General features: G+C 44.8%; 1 protein-coding gene across 6 annotated transcripts in view; it reads right to left on the bottom strand.

The window, feature by feature from the left end:
• The window catches only part of ash1l (ash1 (absent, small, or homeotic)-like (Drosophila)), a 217,194-nt gene that overhangs the window by 40,009 nt on the left and 156,813 nt on the right, over positions 1-20,372 (bottom strand). For all 6 annotated transcript variants that reach the window (XM_043684018.1, XM_043684017.1, XM_043684014.1 and 3 more), the window contains 7 exons: positions 14,918-14,963; positions 12,422-12,530; positions 9,110-9,316; positions 6,216-6,362; positions 4,327-4,435; positions 2,093-2,254; positions 574-668 (listed from right to left, as the gene is read on the bottom strand). In XM_043684018.1, coding sequence (XP_043539953.1) covers positions 574-668; positions 2,093-2,254; positions 4,327-4,435; positions 6,216-6,362; positions 9,110-9,316; positions 12,422-12,530; positions 14,918-14,963 — 875 coding nt within the window. The remainder of the gene's footprint in view (positions 1-573; positions 669-2,092; positions 2,255-4,326; positions 4,436-6,215; positions 6,363-9,109; positions 9,317-12,421; positions 12,531-14,917; positions 14,964-20,372) is intronic.

Raw genomic sequence — 20,372 nt, 5'->3', positions numbered from 1 at the left:
GTGGGGGAGAGGGTGGGGGAGAGGGTGGGGGAGAGGGAAAGAAGGGAACTGGAAAATTAATTCAAGGTTTCAAATACAACTGGTGACATGATGATAAAGTAATAGTTTGCAAGGCTTGGAGAATGTGCTCTGATTAAAAAGGGAACTCAGAGTGATGGCACAGGCAATGACTGGCTGATGGGTCTACTTCTCTGCTGCATCACAACTATACTCTGTGCCAAATTGTTGACCAACTGCAGAACAGGCCTGGCAACACCTTTAACAGATGCCTGCGATTACTAGCTGATTGCCTGGATCTCAGATCGCGACACAATGCACTTCCTAACTGAATAAGTACTCAGTACCCAGATTTTCATACCCTGAAGGCAATCAGGGGCCGGGGTGAAATAGCACAAGGCTTGGATAGAACAGAGAAAGGCTAGTTTAAGGTGTGACTGGCTCTTTTTGGGAGAAGATACTGATCACCCACAGCACATTTTGCAAACTAACCCACAATTGATGACATTAGGAAAGCATTCTGTAGAATCTGTGTCGTTCTATGGTGTGACTTTGTTGCTGAACATCAAGTCCTACCTCTCCCTGTTGGACATGGGCTTCATCTGGTGAGGTTGGCTCAGTTTGGCAGGGTTGTTGACATTTTCACTCGGCTCCTCTGATACATGCCCCCTCTGTGATGAAACACAAAATGAATAGTTGAGACATGCACTTGCTTTTGACATCCTTAAATCACAGGCAAACTCCAACTAGAGCAGATGTGTATCTCTGAGATGGAACAACCACATAGCTCTCCTGGGAATGAACAAAACAAAGCGACTACCCTGGGCAAGGCAAAGTGATTACCTATCTATCCCCCTAGCTTGCAACATATACTCAGTTACCCACTCTCAGCCTCAATGTTCCTTGGTTAGGGTTTGGGAGTGAAAATGTCAATCAGGATTCCAGTTCCTGATTGCTCGACAGTGGCTCCAACAAGGAACAGTGATCGGAAATGGGGACATCAGTTAGGATTCCTGCTCCTGATCACTACGCTATGTCTCCATCAGGGAATATGTATGATAGACAAGGAAAGAATCAAACTTTGTAGCAATGTACCCTTACATCACTGCCAAGTCTCATGGAAGACATTAGCCAATAGGGCACTGGACCATAAAAGTCAGCCACTCCAAGAGAGGAAAAGAGAAGCATAGAGAAAATAAAGGACGTATACTGCTCCAAAGAATAAACACAGTGGGAGGCCATGGCCTAGTGGTAATCCAGAAGCCCAACCTAATGCTGTGGGGTCAGAGGTTCAAATCCCACTATGGCAGTTGGTTGACTATGATCGGATCTAAAATCCACCAATTCATTTAGCTTCAATTAATCACACTTGGAATAAAGAGAACATCTGTGGGGGCTCTGCAGTTGCAGACCCCCTACCTCTGAGCTAGGAGCCAGGGCTCAGGTTCCACTTCCTCCAGAGGTGTGTAATAACATCTCTGAACAGTTTGATTATAAGTTTATCTCGAAAGCAAGTCTCAGTGATGGTGGATCACATAAACATTGGCAATGACATAAAAGCCCCGATTCACTAGTGACCTTTAGGGGAAGGACACCTGCTATCCTTACCTGGACTGGCTGACATGCAACTGCAGACCCATAGCAAATGTGATGGACTCCCCAAAATGGTCAAGCAAATCGCTCAGTTCAGGAGCAATTGGGAATGGGAAATAAATGCTGGCCCATCCAGTGACACCCACATCTAATTGTATGATTGGGGCTCAGTGGTTAGCACTATGGCCTCACAGCACCAGGGACCCAGGTTCGACTCCAGCCTCAGACAACTGTATGGAGTTTGCACATTCGCAGCGTTTGCATGGATTTCTTTCAGGTGCGGACTCCGGTTTCCTCCCACGGTCCAAAGATGTGCAGGTTAGGGCGAATTGGCCATGCTAAATTGCCCAGCAGTATCCAGGAATGTGCAGGCTAGATGGGTTAGCCATGGGAAATGCAGGGTTACAGGGATAGGGTAGGGGCAGCATGCTCTTTGGAGAATTAGTGCGGACTAGATGGACCGAATGGCCTGCTCCCTCACCGTAGGGATTCTATGACTTACCCTTTTCTTTAACCTGTGCTTGGATTTCCTCTTCTCCTTCAATCTGCCTGGTTTCTTCTGTCCATTTGCATGCTGGCCATTTTTGTTCAGCAATCCATTCACCCTCTGGCTGCGTCCTCCGATAATGCCACGACATTTCTCCGCCCCACATTTACAAATTTGCTGCAACACACAAAACACCCAAGCAATGCCGGTGGTTTTAGCCATGCCTCGGTGAATTCACTCTTCAAACTTCATGAGCCCAGTGCATCAGCTACACGTGGCATTCAAACAAATCAGAGCCGCTGTGTCAAAAATGCAGAGGATTCAATTCAAGGCTTCCCCAGCGCTGTCAAGTTTCAAGAACCTCTGTGTTCTTTCTGACAGAGCCCATTGTACAGAGAGACCCAGGGAAACTCAACAAGTCAACCAAGACGTGTACAGCGAAATAGAGTTAATGTTTTAGGTCGATGGCCATTTTTCACAGCCTGCCTGATGAAAGAGCATTGACCTAAACTTTAACCCTAGTTTCGCTTCATATGACTTGGTGAAAATTTACTGCATACTAAAGTATTGTGCTTTTGTGTCAGAGTCCTGGAGTTTGGCCGAATAGAATTATGATCTTAACTGGTGATTGGTCATACCAGTGCATTTCGGTGAAGCAAAAGTGACTTATCTGGCTTACAATCTGTCAACAAACCACATCTATTGTAAGCAGAGGTCTACCATATCACTTTGATTACTCAGGTTAAATTCTTGATCTTAAATAATCTCGACTGTACCTAAAAATATTCTCAGGACAGGGACAGCATGGGGTTAGATAAAGAGAAATGCTTCCTCTACACTGGGTCCATAAAGATACTCCGAGGAGAGGACTGCAGGGGGTTAGATAGAGTAAAGCTTCCTCTACACTGTCCCCCAGCAAATATTCACATGACAGGGATAGCACAGTAAAGCTTCCACTACACTGTCACCAGCGAACATTACCAGGTCAGGTACAGTAAAGGTCTACCTAAATATTTCTGGCCCCAGTTTAATAAGAGCAGCTTCTCTGATGCACAGTATGACAGTTTCAATTTCAATTACTGAGATCAATGTATTTCCATATTATGGGTGGCTGTCTTCCTGTCTGATATTCGCTGGGAATGAAAGAGCCTTAAACTAATGCAGACGTGAATTTTTCAGCCGGGACAACAGAAGTTCAACACAATATCTGACACACAGAAATGAAGTGAGAACATTTACACAGTTTTCTGTTACTGTGCCATTTGGGCTGTTCATGTTTAAATATAAAGGAAACACATGGAAACAACCTCAACAGCATTCCCGTCACTTCTTCAGATGTGCTAACTGCTTTAGGCTGATTTCAGAAACTGATACAATTCATGGAACGTCACTCAGTCAGCACAGTGTGCTCACGTTTGTAATGTCCCATTTTGATTCACACAGGTACAGAGGAGTAGACACCCAAAAGATCAGTGCTGAGACCCCCCACTCTAAACCCCATGTGATTAAACTCTCTCAGTGTAATGCTGAGGGGACCCAAATGGTCATATCATTAGCCAAGGTGATCACACAGTTCCTTATGGTCCTTATAGGGCGGGGGAAAGAAAAATAACCACACACATTCCTTGTAGCCATCACCTTGTGAGTAAAGCAACTGCACATCAGTTAAAAAGGAGGAAGGACTGTAAGCTTCAAGTGCACAGGGTGCATCATAGTCCGGCTTTTAACAACACTGTCACCGTATATATACGATTAGATTAGATGAGATTACATACAGTGTGAAAACAGGCCCTTCGGCGCAACAAGTCCACACCGACCTGCCGAAGCGCAACCCACCCAGACCCATTCACGACATAAGTTTTGGTGACTAAGTGCAGAGTGAGATTCCTAACACCAGCCTGATATGGTTCAAACTAGGCTTACTGAGAAAATGGAGAAAGTGAGGACTGCAGATGCTGGAGATCAGAGCTGAAAATGTGTTGCTGGAAAAGCGCAGCAGGTCAGGCAGCAGCCAAGGAACAGGAGAATCGATGTTTCGGGCAAAAGCCCTTCTTCAGGAATCTGAGAAAATGGCCCTCGGTGTATTTCCGGGGCACATGCTGTAACTAACAAAACATTGGATTTTATCTAACTTCATAGTGGTTTCTATAGCATGCAGTGAACCAGATATTTTGGATGACTTTTTGCAGACAGTAGTGTGGTGCTATAGTGTGCAAATGGTTACAGAATGCTGCAGCCAACCACATTACCTGCTTCTCCAGGTTGAATGCGTGGAAGTTGTAGTCATACGTCAGTTCAGTCCCAGCCATTACATCTTTCAAGGCAAACAGCCCAATCCTGTAAACACCATTAACCGACCTAGAGCAGAAAATGAAATGTGTACTTGGTTCATGATTGTTTATGCAGTTTATCTCAGAGCTGCACAATTCTAAACTCAATCTGTATGATGCTTCAATCAGGTCTGGGCCAAGAGGTACAAAAATTAATCTCCATGTCCCAGGGCAGGGAGATGACAAATCTCAGAAGGCCTGAGTCTGTTCCTTACAATTATCTGGTGCCAGGCTGTGAATACTACCTAAGGGTAGGGTTAGCCTCAGCTGTGATGCCATAATTAAAAATGTGCTGATATTATCTGTCCTGAGTGCAACTTGAAGAGAAGTTCTTTTTTCCGCATTGAGAACTCATCTCAGTAACATGGCTGGGCTCGACTGTAAAATTAACCTGCACCCCCATGCAGACACATGACGACTGAAGGAGTACATTTTAGTTCCGTTGATTCCCTTAGAGAGGTCTAAAACCCTAAATGAAGTAATGTAATCAATCGTAAACGATGACCCTTCAACTTCCGTGGTCACAGTCACTCCAATATAGCAAACAGGAACGCTTTAGTTGATTTGGATCTTGAGAACAGAGTCTGGTCAGTCTTTGATGGGTGGAGTCGACACATGGTGATGGAGGTCACATGGTTTTGGGCCAAAGTAGTGCCTTGATCTCCCAGTATATTGAACCCCTAGATCATAGCTGCAGTGGACTGCCTAAAGCAGGACTGCAAGAGTATCTTTCATTGTGCCACTAATATGGAGGAGCCGGTGTTGGATTGGGGTGGACAAAGTTAAAAATCACACAACACCTGGTTATAGTCCAACAGGTTTAGTTGGAAGCACTAGCTTTCAGAGCGCTGCTCCTTCATCGTGCAATTAAAATGATACACTGAACAAACAGCAATCTAGATTTTAATTGCATGACACTGTGATCTTTTGCTATAAATTGTGTCTTATGATCCTACCCCACTAGTTATCTGATGGAGCAGCCCTCTGAAAGCTACTGCTTACAAATAGACCTGTTGGACTATAATGTGATGTTGTGAGATTTTTAAAGGATGCCACTGTTCAGTTCAACGACAGTGTAGGGTACATGAGGGCATTTAACATTGGCAGTTACAGCCAGCTACAATCTATCCTGTCAATGTTAAAGATCTTCTGGCACCATTTTTTTTTTAAGATTAGATTAGATTCGATTCTTTACAATGTGGAAACAGGCCCTTCGACCCAACAACTTCACACAGTAACCCACCCAGACCCATTGCCTTCTAACTAATGCAGCTAACACTATAGACAATTTAGCATAGCACATCTTTGGAATGTGGGAGGAAACCGGAGTAAACCCATGCAGACACGGGGAGAACGTACAAACTCCACACAGACAGTTGCCTCAGGCTGGAATCAAACCTGGGACCCTGGTGCTGTGAGGCAGCAGTGGTAACCACTGAGCCATCGTACCACCCCCAGAAGAGCAAAAATTCTACATCAAATCAGATCAGACAAAGCAGATGAAAACAGTAGTCATGTTTACCCAGACAGTTCCTGCTCCATTTACTGTTGAGAACATGCTGAAGTTTAAATAATCAATTTACATTTTCTTTAGTGGTGTTCTTTCTTGTTCTCAACCAGTGCACTTCATGCTTCCACAGATCAACAACACATTTATTCGGCATGTAGTTCCGAAAGCAAGACTTTTCATGTAACCAGGCAACTGGATGGATTTATTGCTAACATTGCACAGCACTTTTAACCAGAAACCTGCTTGTAAACACCATGTGCAGTAGTATGTTCAACATACATTTGCTTCTGCCTCTTACCATTTTTGCATTTCACAGTTAGGACTGCAGCTGTGATTGATAAACCGTGCCTCATTCCCCATGCGGTAACTGTCGATTACCATCCCACTGTCCAGGTTCAAGCAGTAATGATCATTGTGATTCTGGTATTGTTCTATCATTCGGTTCCTAGGGAAGATTAGAGAAGATATTCAAACAGTCTACCTCAGTTCTGTCCGAGACACAAGGCTGAGGGTTCAAATTCAATTTCAATGGAGTCAGCTGTTCAGCTGGTGGTTAAACATCCACAGGCACTTTGAGGAAGACCTAAAAACTCCTCCCAGTGCCTAGACCTCCATCCATGCAGTCCTCAAAACACACCACCGAGAGAGTCATGGCTGTTACTTTCGTCACACTTTGTGGAATTATCCTACGAAGATCAATACAGCCCAAGAACAGGCCCCTCCAGCCCAACAAGATTGACGTACAATACCTTTCTAAATTAACCTTTTGCCTCTTTGCAGTGCACCTGCCTCTATTACCTGCCTATTCTTGTATCCGTCAAGATGCCTCGGAATCATTCCTACTGTATCCACCTCCTCTGGCAGCCCATTCCAGGCACTTACCACCCTCTGTGTAAATAAACTTGCCTCACATCTTTAAACATACCCCCTCTTACCTTAAGCTGATGTCCTCAAAAATTACTGTGCACACCTTCGTTGCAATATGTGCCTATATCACAATTGTATTTCAAAACACACTTTCATGGTTTCATTGACTGGGACATCCCACAAGACCTAGGAGTAGAAATCAGACCATTCAGCCCATCGAATCTGCTCCGTCATTCAATCACAGCTGATAAATTTCTCAACTCCGTTCTCCTGCTTCCTCCCTGTAACCCTTGATCCTTTTGATATTCAAGAACCTGTCTATCTCAGTCTTACGTATACTCATCAACCTGGCCTCCACAGCCTTCTGTGGCAGTGCATTCCATAGATTCCCCACTGAAGAAGTTTCTCCTTATCTCTGTTCTAAAAGGTCTACCCTTTACTCTAAGGCTGTGCCCTCAGGTCCTAGTCTCTCCTACCAATGGAAACATCTTCCCAACATACAGAATACTGAACAGCCTGGACAGAGTGTAAGTTTCAATTCGATCCCCCTCATCCTTCTAAACTCCATCGAGTATAGACCCAGAGTCCTCAAACATTCCCTGTATGTTAAGCTTTTCATTCCTGGGTCCATTCTTGTGAATCTCCTCTGAACACACTCCAGGTGTGGTACATCTTTCCTCAGATATGGGGCCCAAAACTGCGCACAATACTCCAAATATGGTCTGACCAGAGCCTTATGAAGCCTCAGATGTACATCCCTGTTTTTACATTCAAGTCCTCTCAAAATAATCATAATTGTATTTGCATTCCTAACTACTGACTCAACCTACAAGTTTACCTTGAGAGAATCCTGGACTAGAACTCCCAAGACTCTTTGCACTTCAGATTTCTGAATTTTCTCCCCATTTAGAAAACCGTCCGTGCTTCAATTTTTCCTACCTCTTACTTGCCCACGTTGTATTCTGCCACTTCTTTGCCCACTCTCCTGGCCTGTCCAAATCCTTCTGCAGCCACCCCACCAGCTCAATGCTACCCCCCCCCCCACCTATCTTTGCATTTGTCTGTAAACGTAGCCAGAATGCCCTCAGTTCCTTCATCCAGATTGTTAATGTATAGCGGAACACCACTTGTCACCGGCTGCTATCCTGAGGAGACACACATACACACACACTCACTCACTCCAAAGATGTGAAAGATGTTATTGGAAATAGGAGTTCTTTCCTTTCATTTCCAAGAACTCTCAGAGAAACAATCAATCCAAATATTGTATTTTAGCAAATCTCAGCCAAAAAAATATTCATTGGGTAAATAGAATCAAACGACAAGGACATCAGGACAGTATTAGACATTGCAGAGATTGGCAGCAGTGATAAGAGCCTGCTCTGATTTCTGCACTGTAACATTTTATGGAAGCTGTGGAAGTGGGCACTTTCCTTTTTCCAGGATAGAATGTTGAGGCTGGATGCAACCAGGAGCCGGAATCATTTAGTGGCAAGATCAATGGAGTAAAACTTTCCTTCTGCACTTCTCACTTGTTTTTGCCAAATGGATGCTAATGAGAACCTGTCTGGCTTGATCTATACCCCATATCTTTACTGTGAATTAGGATTGTTCAACTCTGCAGCCAACATAAGTACGAGAAGATACCCCTCGACTGCTCCATAAAGACAGAAGGGCTGCTTCCAAAAAAAAGACCCAACCTCTGGCACTACATCACACTCCTGCTCACTGCTCAGCACTTCCTCTCAATAAGATGTTGTGAAACTTGAAAGGGTTCAGAAAAGATTTACAAGGATGTTGCCAGGGTTGGAGGGTTTGAGCTACAGGGAGAGGCTGAACAGGCTGAGGCTGTTTTCCCTGGAACATCGGAGGTTGAGGGGTGACCTTATAGAGGTTTACAAAATGATGAGGGGCATGAATAGGATAAATAGGCAAAGCCTTTTCCCTGGGGTGGGCGAGTCCAGAATGAGAGGGCATAGGTTTAGGGAGAGAGGAGAGAAATATAAAAGAGACCTACGGTGCAACTTTTTCACACAGAGGGTGGTATGTGTATGGAATGAGCTGCCAGAGGATGTGGTGGAGGCTGGTACAACTGCAACATTTAAAAGGCATTTGGACGGGTATATGAATAGGAAGGGTTTGGAGGGATATGGGCCGGGTGCTGGCAGGTGGGACTAGTTTGGGTCGGATATCTGGTCAGCATGGACTGAAGGGTTGGTTCCTGTACTGCACAGTTCTATTACTCTAAGTAATGATCAGAAATTGGATTCTGTTGGGATATCTAGTTCCTGCACAATACAGAAGGAATATGGAAGGTCTGCTTACCTGAACTCTTGCTCACTGACCACCTCGCCCAGATATTCGATGATGAACTGCCCGGCCTTCAGAGCTTCCTTGGTGCGAATGCCCCAGCCTTTACCTTCTGCTCGAAACCTCTCCAGGCACTGCACCCACTCATGCCTCTGGATCCGCTGGTTACAGCAATGCTCATCACAGGGACATGTGCTTGGGGCACACTCTGCAAAGATCATCCTACAACAAAGAGAGGGGATCAGCTGCGCTTGACATGGCGATCATTCAGTCTCTGCGTTTCGTAAAATGTGAACCAACGGGAGCTTTACTTCTAGGGAGAGCTGGAAATGTACAGCTGCTTACTCAGGGTCAGAGAAAAGATGGGCTGGCATTTTATATTTCAATGGGTCGGAGTTGTTCTTCAATTCTAGCATTCACCATGTTGGCACCCCATTCAGGGAATTTATCCACAAAAAGCCCACACACTTCACCGGGTGGAGTTACACTAAGGCATGTTGGACACGTAACTGATCTTGAAGACACTGCAAGTTGCATGATGGCAGAGCAGTAGATGTGATCTATATGGACTTCAGTAAGGCGTTCGACAAGGTTCCCCATGGGAGACTGATTAGCAAGGTTAGATCTCATGGAATACAGGGAGAACTAGCCATTTGGATACAGAACTGGCTCAAAGGAAGAAGACAGAGGGTGGTGGTGGAGGGTTGTTTTTCAGACTGGAGGCCTGTGACCAGTGGAGCGCCACAAGGATCGGTGCTGGGTCCTCGACTTTTTGTCATTTACATAAATGATTTGGATGCGAGCATAAGAGCTACAGTTAGTAAGTTTTCAGATGACACCAAAATTGGAGGTGTAGTGGACAGCGAAGAAGGTTACCTCAGATTACAACAGGATCTGGACCAGATGGGCCAATGGGCTGAGAAATGGCAGATGGAGTTTAATTCAGATAAATACGAGATGCTGCATTTTGGGAAAGCAAATCTTAGCAGTACTTATACACTTAATGGTAAGGTCCTAGGGAGTGTTGCTGAACAAAGAGACCTTGGAGTGCAGGTTCATAGCTCCTTGAAAGTGGAGTCGCAGGTAGATAGGATAGTGAAGGTGGTGTTTGGTATGCTTTCTTTTATTGGTCAGAGCATGGAGTACAGGAGTCGGGGGGGTCACATTCTGGCTGTACAGGACATTGGTTAGGCCACTTTTGAAACATTGCGTGCAAATCTGGTCTCCTTCATATCGGAAAGATGTTGTGAAAGTTGAAAGGGTTCAGAAAAGATTTACAAGGACGTTGCCAGGATTGGAGGATTTGAGCTATGGAGAGAGGTTGAATAGACTGGGGCTGTTTTCCCTGGAGCGTCTGAGGCTGAGGGGTGACCTTATAGAGGTTTACAAAATCACGAAGGATTTGGGCAACACAGTGAATCTCCCCAAAGTATTGTCTTGTGCTTTGACCAGCGGGACATAAGGTGCAGCATTCCTTATGTGAGGGGAGAGAAGCCATGCCCTGGTAACTGGGATGGTGGCAGCTGCCCAAGCTCATTTTACCACTTGGCTCCTTGGATAACATAAACAGACAAAGTCTTTTCCCTGGGGTGGGGGAGTCCAGAACTAGACAGCATAGGTTCAGGGTGAGAGGAGAAGAGATACAAAAGAGTCCTAAGGGCAACCTTTTCAGGCAGAGGGTGGTACATGTATGGAATGAGCTGCCTGAAGAGGCTAGTACAATTGCAACATTTAAAAGGCATCTGGATGGGTATCTGAATCGCAAGGGTTTGGAGGAATACGGGTTGGGATATCTGGTCGGCATGGACGAGTTGGACCGAAGGGTCTGTTTCTGAAGGTGCTGCACACCTCTATCACATAAAACTATAGCAAGCAATACTGAAGCTAATGCAGTGTTCAGACATCTATCAGTGTTTTAGCACTTAAAATAAACTGACTCTAGATTAGAGTGGTGCTGGAAAAGGACAGCAGGTCAGGCAGCATCAGAGGAGCAGGAAAATCGATGTTTTGGGTAAAAGCCCTTCATCAGGAAAATAAACTGACTGCCATTCCCACTTAGAGGGTAGAGGTATCTTTGGTCTATCTAACCGTGCGCTGTCCCCACCCTGGGACTGTTTGATGGGGAACACTGTAGAGGAAGCTCTACCCTGACTCTTACCCTGCATGGTCCCTGTCCTGGGGGCTTTTGATGCTAACAATGGGTACTTAAATTGAAGAGCATTCTGGTTAGTGACAATGACATCCCTGACCTTGATGAATATAGATAACCTATGGCAACTGCTTAGCAGTTCAACAGGCTGAAATTGATGGGGAGGCACAAACCCTATTGTCAGTACTGATGAATCGAGATTGGAGGGCTGGCTGTGCATCTGTTTCCCAGAACATGCGGCACACTGGGCTTCCTGTTTTATTACAGCTCAAATCTTCAGATTATAATTAATAATATGAGGAAAAACATCAGTGCACAGCTTTTAGGCAAACTGCCAAGAGCTGCTAATGAGCTTGCATCAAATAGCTTCAAATGTGCATCAACACAGCACAGCAAGGAGCCAAGTGGTAAAATGAGCTTGGGCAGCTGCCACCATCCCAGTTACCAGGGCATGGCTCCTCTCCCCTCACATAAGGAATGCTGCACCTCGTGTCCAGCTGGTCAAAGCACAAGACAATACTTTAGGGAGATCCACTGTGTTGCCCAAATCCTTCACAGGACAGTGCGCATCATTTGCCTGGGATGGCTTGACAGCAGCGTCGACTCTGCTTGCACCTGATGCGGGTACAAGGAACAGAAATCCTGGTCAATGTCCTCCATAGTGTAGCAGCAACAAGGTTATCCAAGGTTCCTTTTTCATTCTGGTTAACAGAAGCTGACTCAGCAGCGGATCAGTGATCGGAGCTGAGTCACTCCTGGCCAATATGGAGCTATGGCAGTTGATGGCAAGCTGTGCATTCCTCTGAAATAGCACCCATCAGGAGAATAAACGCGGCCAGATTACTCTCACTTCCTTCCCATGTCCAGTGGCTGGGCCCTGCCAAAGCTACCAGAGATCAGGGAGATGATCCCTGGGTGTTTCTGCTGCTTTGGGCTCAGTGCTTTGCGCCTTAATAAATCCAGTTAATGCAATCAAACCTCCCTGACTTTCAGCCTCCCTTCACCAAGATCGGATTATTGCAGAACAGTCAACAGCTGCCCCTGTTTGGCAGCATCTTCAACCAGTCTATCTGGGCTATGCCATTTAACAGGGATGAAACCACAGTATTCTCAATAGGTCTCCAGGTTAGCAGCAAGGCAGGGTGCTTACTTGGAGGGTTTTACACATATTGGCATACCTGTTCAGGCAGTCCTCCATGCAGCTCTTCTCCGCAGGGTCTACTGGCCTCTTACAGTTGCAAGTTGTGGGCTCACACCCAGAGAGAGGTTTAACATCAACAAACACATCTATAAAAAGGACAATATGACTTGTGGTTATACATAATCTATGTCGAACATGGAGAAGATATTCCTAAATATAGTCAACTACGCCATCCAGATAGAAACAACCCATCATAGAACACAGAAAAGTACAGTACAGAACAGGGCCTTTGGCCCACGATGTTGTGCCGAGATTTAATCCTAATGTAAAATATAGTAACTTAACCTACAAACCCCTCAACTCACTGCTATCCATGTGCATATCCAGCAGTCGCTTAAATGTCCCCATCCATATAATCAACCTTAATCCCTCGAGTAGCTTTCCATTATGTTCTGTACAGTATAGTCCCCCACATGAAGGAGGATCCTAGTCTGGTCTTAGACCACGCTGATCCCTTTCCCTGCTGCAGAGTTTCTCAGGATTGGGCGACTGGGGGCTTCTGAAAGCTCTTTGGCTAGCTTGAGGGCTTTCAAGCTGGACAGTCCAAGGAAACAGCTGCCAGCTGGTCCCAGTGATTCAATGCAAATGCCATCCTGCATCCAGGCAATTGGCAATCCTGACATCTCTGTGAAGCAGCTAGCTGACATATCAACCAGAACAGCCATTGCTGCAAAGCTTCATCAACACTTGGTGTGGTACCTAGTTGCAGGTGACCAACTCTCACAAAGCTTATCCTTCATCAGGATGCGCATTTATTACAACCTTCATAACTTTCCTTCATTAGGGGTGGCAGTTGTTAGCCCTGCTGCCTCACAACACCAGGGAACCAGATTTGATTCCACCCTCGGGTAACTGTCTGTGTGGAGTTGGCACGTTCTCCCAGTGTCTGTGTGGGTTTCCTCTGGGTGCTCTAGTTTCCTCCCAAAGTCCAAAACTGTGCAGGTTAGGGTGGATTGGCCATGCTAAACTGTCCATAGTGTCCAGAGATGTGCAGGCTGGGTGGATTAGTCATGGAAAATGCAGGATAACAGAGGTGGGGTAGGGAGTGCGATACCCTTCAGAGGGTTGGTGTGGACTCGTTGGGCCAAATGGTGGGGATTCCATTTTGTGATTCAGTTGTGTCGTGCAACTGTAGTTTGAGCTCGCACAAACTGCGGTTTGTTCAGAGACCCCCCCAGCCACCAGCTTGCTGTCAACAGGCAAACAATAAACCGTGCTGACAGAAAGCCGACAGCTGAGATTCCAATAGCCTGAGAGCTGCCCACGCTAACAGGTGCGGCCTCCTTGCTGCAGAATCCAGCAGTGGGCTGATGCCAATCTTTAATCTCCTTTTTACCACATGCTGAAGGGCTAACTCCTGCTGCCAGCTGCCTTGCCTGGGTGGTGAGCTGCAATGTGGGAGCATACTGTGTCCATATAGTGGTGGAGTGGATTGGAAGAGGAGAAGAAACAGTGCCTCCTCGCTTCATCCTATTCGCATACTCACTGTGTGGAACTTGCATCACAGAAATGCTGCTGAGCAGGAGGCAGCCATTCAGCCCATTGTGTCTGCATTGCTTGTTTGAGCATTTTAACTCCATGCCAGTCTTGGCCAGCTCAGTGGTTAGCACTGCTGCCTTACAGCAGCAGGGTCCCAGGTTCAATTCCAGCCTTGGGTGACTGTGTGGAGTTTGCACATTCTCCCAGTGTCTGCGTGGGTTTCCTCCGGGTGCTCCAGTTTCCTCCCACAGTCCAAAGATGTGCAGGTTAGGTGAATTGGCCATGCTAAATTGCCCATAGTATTAGGTGCATTAGTCAGAGGGAAATGGGTCTGGGTGGGTTACTCTTCGGAGGGTCAGTGTGGACTTGTTGGGCCGATGGGCTTGTTTCCACACTGTGGGGAATCTAATCTAATCTAATCTTTACTCTGTACATCATCCCCAACACCCGCCAAAATGCTACAGCAGAAGGCACCTGCAACGAACAACGACAGGATCATTGAATAACCTATCCACTTCCGCATCCTGGAGGTGACTGGGATCCCCAGTGCAGCACCAACCAAATGCACAGGAAAGAAAGTTCTACTTAGTAGGGACCATTCCCATGTCTTGTTCTACCAACTAAACCATGGCAGACAACAGGTGGGAATGACCCAAGAGTGGACCGAAACAATTTCAAAATATAAGAATGTGTGCAGAATACTCCAGTGCCTGGAGTGAGATGACTGTGCTATCACGGCTAAGGCCCAGCAAACAGTTAAAGAGCAGGTGAGCATTGTGGAATTCCTGCCCCTCTACGGACTGAGCTTGAGGGCTTGGACACTCAATAAAACTCATTCACTCCACATGATGCACTCTGTAATACCTGTACCAAAATGCAAATACAAAAATCTAAATAACATTAATTTAAAACAGATTCAGTTCCAAAGCTGAAGGAAAGAGTAATACAGTCATTTAAAAAAAAATTCTAAGGAGGGAAATGGAAAGTGCCTTACTTGATCGAATCTTTTTATAGAGTGGAACATCAGGCTTTTTGTACAGCTTAAAATCAGAGAAGAGAAAATACAAATTAACAACAGTTATAATCAAACATACTGTCATGTACATATACTTGGAAAACAGAAATTCTGCATATCTTTATACTGGGGGTGAGCAGGAACTATTCCATTGGTCTTTGTTGCATTGCGATGCAATATGCTGTTGGGGTGTGGACTTAGACACTACCTTCAGAGTGCAGTAGGATGGTAGCGCAGAATTCCAACTGCTGTTTCTGCTGATTGAGTGGTGTGTCAAACAGAGTTTCAATCGTGAATTGTTGGTTCCTGATTGTGCTGTAAACCCGTCTGGTGCAAGTGTGCCCCAACTCTTATTAACGACAGAGAACCGAGACACGGACCAGAGCTGTAAATTAATGGAGCTGGAGGTTGCAGTATCAGTCCATTGTCCACGGTGCAAAGGTCACCTCAATGTTTCACCACAAGACCTCCACCAACTTCATCACCAATGGCTGCCCCAAACTGAAGATCAGCTAAGCTGCTGCAAGGATTACTGCAAGACCATTCTGACTCTCAATAGTTTAACATAATTAGATATAGCGATATTGCTTCGCTGTGCTGTGGATGGCAGTTTGAAACAATCAAGATCGTCACAATGAAAAGTGTACTGTGCTACTGGAGTAAATTTGCATGCCCAAAGTAACCCTCAGTTAGCAAACAAAGGATCAAAATGTCAACCAGTCCAGGTGTGTAGGGTCAGGGTCTGTTTGAACAGCAAGAAAACAGTTGCAGGCAGTTATGGTTTGCAGGCTGAAGGAGCAGGGGACCTGAAAATTGTAACAAAACAAGCTCCAGTGTGACCATTAGAGCAGGACATATACTGCTTTTAGAAGTAAATAGCTAATTTTGTACACACAAGTGCCCCCAAACTGTGAATTAGTCAAGGAGTAGCCATGGGCTCCCCCTCCCTCTGAATGCATATAAACCAACATTTTCCGAACTACCATCAGTACGGAGGAAGGCTGAGTCAAGCCAAAACATTAACTCCAATTTCTCTTCACAGATTCTAAGAGACCCGCTGAACTTTTCTAGCAACTTCCACTTTTGTATCTGATTTACAGCTTCCACAATTACTTTAGTTTTCTTTATTAAGATATCCAGTGGGCTGGACTGTGGGCTTGGGAACCATGATCAATTTGTACCAACTGAGATTTGGTCATCCAGCAAAGGCTGGGGAATGGAATCTGGCTCAGTTACAGAGCACGGGGCAAGTTCACCCAGCTAGGCATGACAACAGCTGAAACAAATAATTCTGAAAGTGAGTGAGCAGCAAGCAGTGCACGGACCAGCAATGCTCCTTCCTTTGTCAGTCCAGAATTAATACCACGGCAGTGTGTACTGTTCTCTTTCCAAGTCGCAGCTAGAAGTTTATTTGCCATATCCTTGGTGATGCTGGGAGTGCTGTGGTCAAATAGAGACCAGTTCCCTCTCAGTTCACACTGCATACTCTAACAATGACTTGATTCAACTAGGCCAGGCTGTCAGCAGAGAGGAATGGTTCCCTTTTTCTGGTTTTGGCTGCTTCTGAGCATGCATCACCCTCCCACCCCATACTACACTGTCTGGACAAAATAAGAGCTCAATCTGAGGAGGAATCAGACAAGAGTCACTATCCTCTCAACAGCAGTGCAGAGATGACCAACAGTGCAGATCTAACTACAACACCCATTGCCCTAATAGTTCCTCTCCTCCCAGACAGAGGAACAAGATTTTCTTTGTTCAAACTTTGGAGAAACAGTTACTTTTTTTTTTAGTAAGTGAAAAATACATTCCACTCTACAGACCGTGCCAAGAAAAACACAACAGGGGGAAAAAAAAAAATTCAGTTGGATTGGTTGCACATTTTGAATCTCAAAGGGATAGCCCAAAGAAAGTGGGATTGCTGCAAAATACTGGGCACAGCACCAAACCAAAAACGTAATAAGCAGCTTTCACAGTACTACTGTCCTTACACGGGCATTTGTAGTGTATCTTCAGGAGAATATGTCAGAACCATAATTAGGCTGTTAACCCCTCTATTGGCACAATTACCTGAGCACCAAAAGAACTTCAGTTTTTGTTTGATTATCCTAAAAGAACATCGAGGGGTAGCTGCACTTGAAAAGGTTATTTCCCCTCCTCCTCGCCCCCATTTAATAGTATGAAGTGAAACAATCTCCAAGGGTGACATGGATGAGGTTGTGGGTTCCACTCCAGCCTTTTGACTCCTATGATTCTCAAGTGCAAAACTAAGTGTGGGTACATGCATGTGAAAAGGAGAGAAAGGAAAAGGGAGAGCGCAATTCGTGCCATATAAGTTTTTCATCTTCCACATAACACGTGGGACAGTGGTAGTGTAAGAGGAAAAGAAAAATGCTCAACTGGCAGCTGTGCAGCATAGAATGGAGTTAAAACCATTTACAACCGAGAAACCTGTCAACTGAAATGAAGCTTTGACCTTCCTGTCCCCCTGTGTGTTTATTATTCATTTCAATTGCACAGAGGTCCCATTTCTGCACAAAGACAAAGCCCCGGTTAACTCTTTGAGGAACATATCAAATTTTTTTTCACCAAAACTGAAACTCTACACATGCAGCTGCCTTAAAAGTGCACAGCTGCTGTAAACATCTCAGATTTCAGCTAGTGTGTGGGCGCTTTACATTGGAGGTTAGATGGAGAGATGAGGGCAACAGTTATAAACTTCAGAGTCTATACTTTCCCATTCAGTCAATGACAACTTTCAGCAATTCAAAGCAGAGGAAAGAACATTGTGCCAAAAAGAAATGAATGGTGCACCCAGTGTTTGTTTATATGCTTTTGCTGGTGGGGACTGCCCATGCTGGAAAATAATGTCTTTCATATCCCCAGTTATTATCTCACTACGGTTTGGTAAACTTTACTCCATTCCTTTTCAAACAGCAGACAATACAGCAAGCGTGAAAATAAACGCCGCGCTGTGAAATAAACTTCCAATTTCTTTTTATAACAATGCACGTTAGGTCTACTGAAGTATAGTAAGGTTCCTTTGAATATTACAACGTCTTCCTTCTTGAAGGCAGCAACACTTTCTGGACTTCTAGCTCATTTGGGACAAGAATTGTATGGAATGAGCTACCAGAGGTGGAGGAGATGGTTGGCACAGTTACAACATTTGATAGGCACCTGGATGGGTAAATGAATAGGAAGAGTTTGAAGGGATACGGACCAAATGCTGACAAATGGGACTAGATTTACTTCGAATATCTGGCTGGCATGGACAAGTTGGACTGAAGGATCTGCTTTCATGCTGTACAACTCTATGACTAATTCCTCCAGTGCTGTGTAGGAGTCTTCAAGGACATGGACAGTTACGTTCCAGCAGCCCAAATGATGCAAGTCATTTGTGTAGTCACTCAGCAGCTCCATAGCCCCTGCAGTTGGGGTAACTGGATAGCAACTAGCAGCATATGTGGTTAATATTTGCAGTAACTAGCATGGGACTACGGTGACTAAATGTGGCAGCCATATTACTGCACAATAGGGACTGTCTCGCAGCAACAAGATTCAGTCCTGGTTTCTCTAAGATTCAGACCCCAACAGCAACAACAACTTCCTTTCTAAACATATTTAACTGGATACGACATCCTAATACTCTTCACAAGAATGATTACCAGATAAAATATAACACCAAACCAAAGTACAAGAATAAAAGCTTAGTTAAAGAGCATCTTGAGGTTTCTCAGTATGTCTTTAAAGGATATGAGAGAGAGCACGAGAGGCGGCTGTACAATGGTGACATGAAAATCTGAGCCTAAGACGGACCATTAGAACAGTGTTTTAGGGCTGAAAGAGACGACAGGTAGAACTTATTCAGCCATATCTAATGTTTGCAATAAAAATCTTTAATGCATTAATGTGTTGAAGGCAGCTCAAAGATTTACCAGACTAGCCAAATACCTGGAATGGGCAGGTTGTATTAAGAGGAAAGGTTGTACAGACCAGTCTTGCAATATACAAAATCCTGTGGGGACTTGACAGGGCTGACATGGAGAGGGTGTTTCCTCTCATGGAGGAATTGAGAGAACTAGAGTCACTGTTTAAAAATCAGAGGTGATCCACTTATAACTGAGAAGAGGCAAAATGTTTCCTGTCGGTTGTGAATCTTTGGATTTCTTGTCCTGAAAGTGGTGGAAGTAGAGTCCCTGGATATTTTTAACGTAGAGGTAGGTTGATTCTTGTTAAGGGGTTGAAATCCGATCAGGAGGTGGTGGGAATGTGGATTTGACATTACAATCGGAGCAGCCATTAACTTACTGCACTGCAGGACAAGCTCAAAGAGCTGAATGGTCTACACCTGCACCTGATTAATAAAGATGTGCAAACCATTCAGTGGGGCTGAAGATATTTAACAGAAATGATGATGGGTGGAGTTACAGCAGAGACTACATAACCCAACTCCTTACACTCCTGTATTATCACAAGTTACTTAATAAATGCTCCCCTGAAATTATCTGTGCAGCCTACTGAGGTAGTTAAATTTTTCAATGCTTCCTAAAGTAAACTTGTTGGTAGGATAGAAACCATTTTGGGTCCAGAGGGCTCAACTTGCAGCCAGTACTGGACTTGGCGGCAGTGTTTCAGTGTTGGGATAGTTACTCCAGGGATAGCAGACAAGTTGCTGTTCTGTGTAGTTGTTAACAACACCTACTCAGAGCCAAGTCTGCCAGGCAACTCATCAAATGGGACTGACCTTCCAGTTACAGACTGTTCTATTCTGCTTCAGAATGTAAAAAGGTTGCCTGTGAATGCAGTGCAGACCTGTCGGATGAAAGCTTTTTCCCCCTCAGCCAGTCAACAAAGTTTTGTGTTGTGTGTTAATTTGGAACCAAACCAGCATAATTTTTTAAAAACTGACGTGTCAAATTACGTGTAGGTCAGCTGATATCTACAGCAAAAGGGATAGAATTGTGGAACTCTTATTGCACAAGATTGATTATGGGATATTGATGCCGGTATCAAAACAAAATACATCTTACTGAATCACTCAAAAATCAGTGATTCAATGTCCTGGGAGCAGACAGTGTAGACAAAAACTTTACTCTTTATCTAACCTTGTGCTGTCTCTGTCCTAGGAGTGTTTGATGGGGCGTGTGTAGAATAAGCTGCAACTGCCAATAGGAGTATTTAATGGAGATCTCTTAGCGGTGCTTTCGTCTGTACCTAACAACTGTTTAAATGTTTCAACACTTGCGAGATATTCAGCGCAGTTATCACTACACTAACACAAGAGGGTAAAACTAACTTACAATATTACAGCGCAGTACAGGCCCTTCAGCCCTTGATGTTGCGTCGACCTGTGGAATGCCCATCTAACCTACTCTATTCCATCCTCATCCATATGCCTCTCCAATGACCATTTAAATACCTTTAAAAGTTG

The sequence above is a fragment of the Chiloscyllium plagiosum genome, chromosome 51 (genome assembly GCF_004010195.1).
Source record: "Chiloscyllium plagiosum isolate BGI_BamShark_2017 chromosome 51, ASM401019v2, whole genome shotgun sequence".
Lineage (NCBI taxonomy): Eukaryota > Metazoa > Chordata > Chondrichthyes > Orectolobiformes > Hemiscylliidae > Chiloscyllium > Chiloscyllium plagiosum.
The sequence above is the reverse complement of the archived record's forward strand: the minus strand, read 5'-3'. Positions and strand labels throughout refer to the sequence as shown.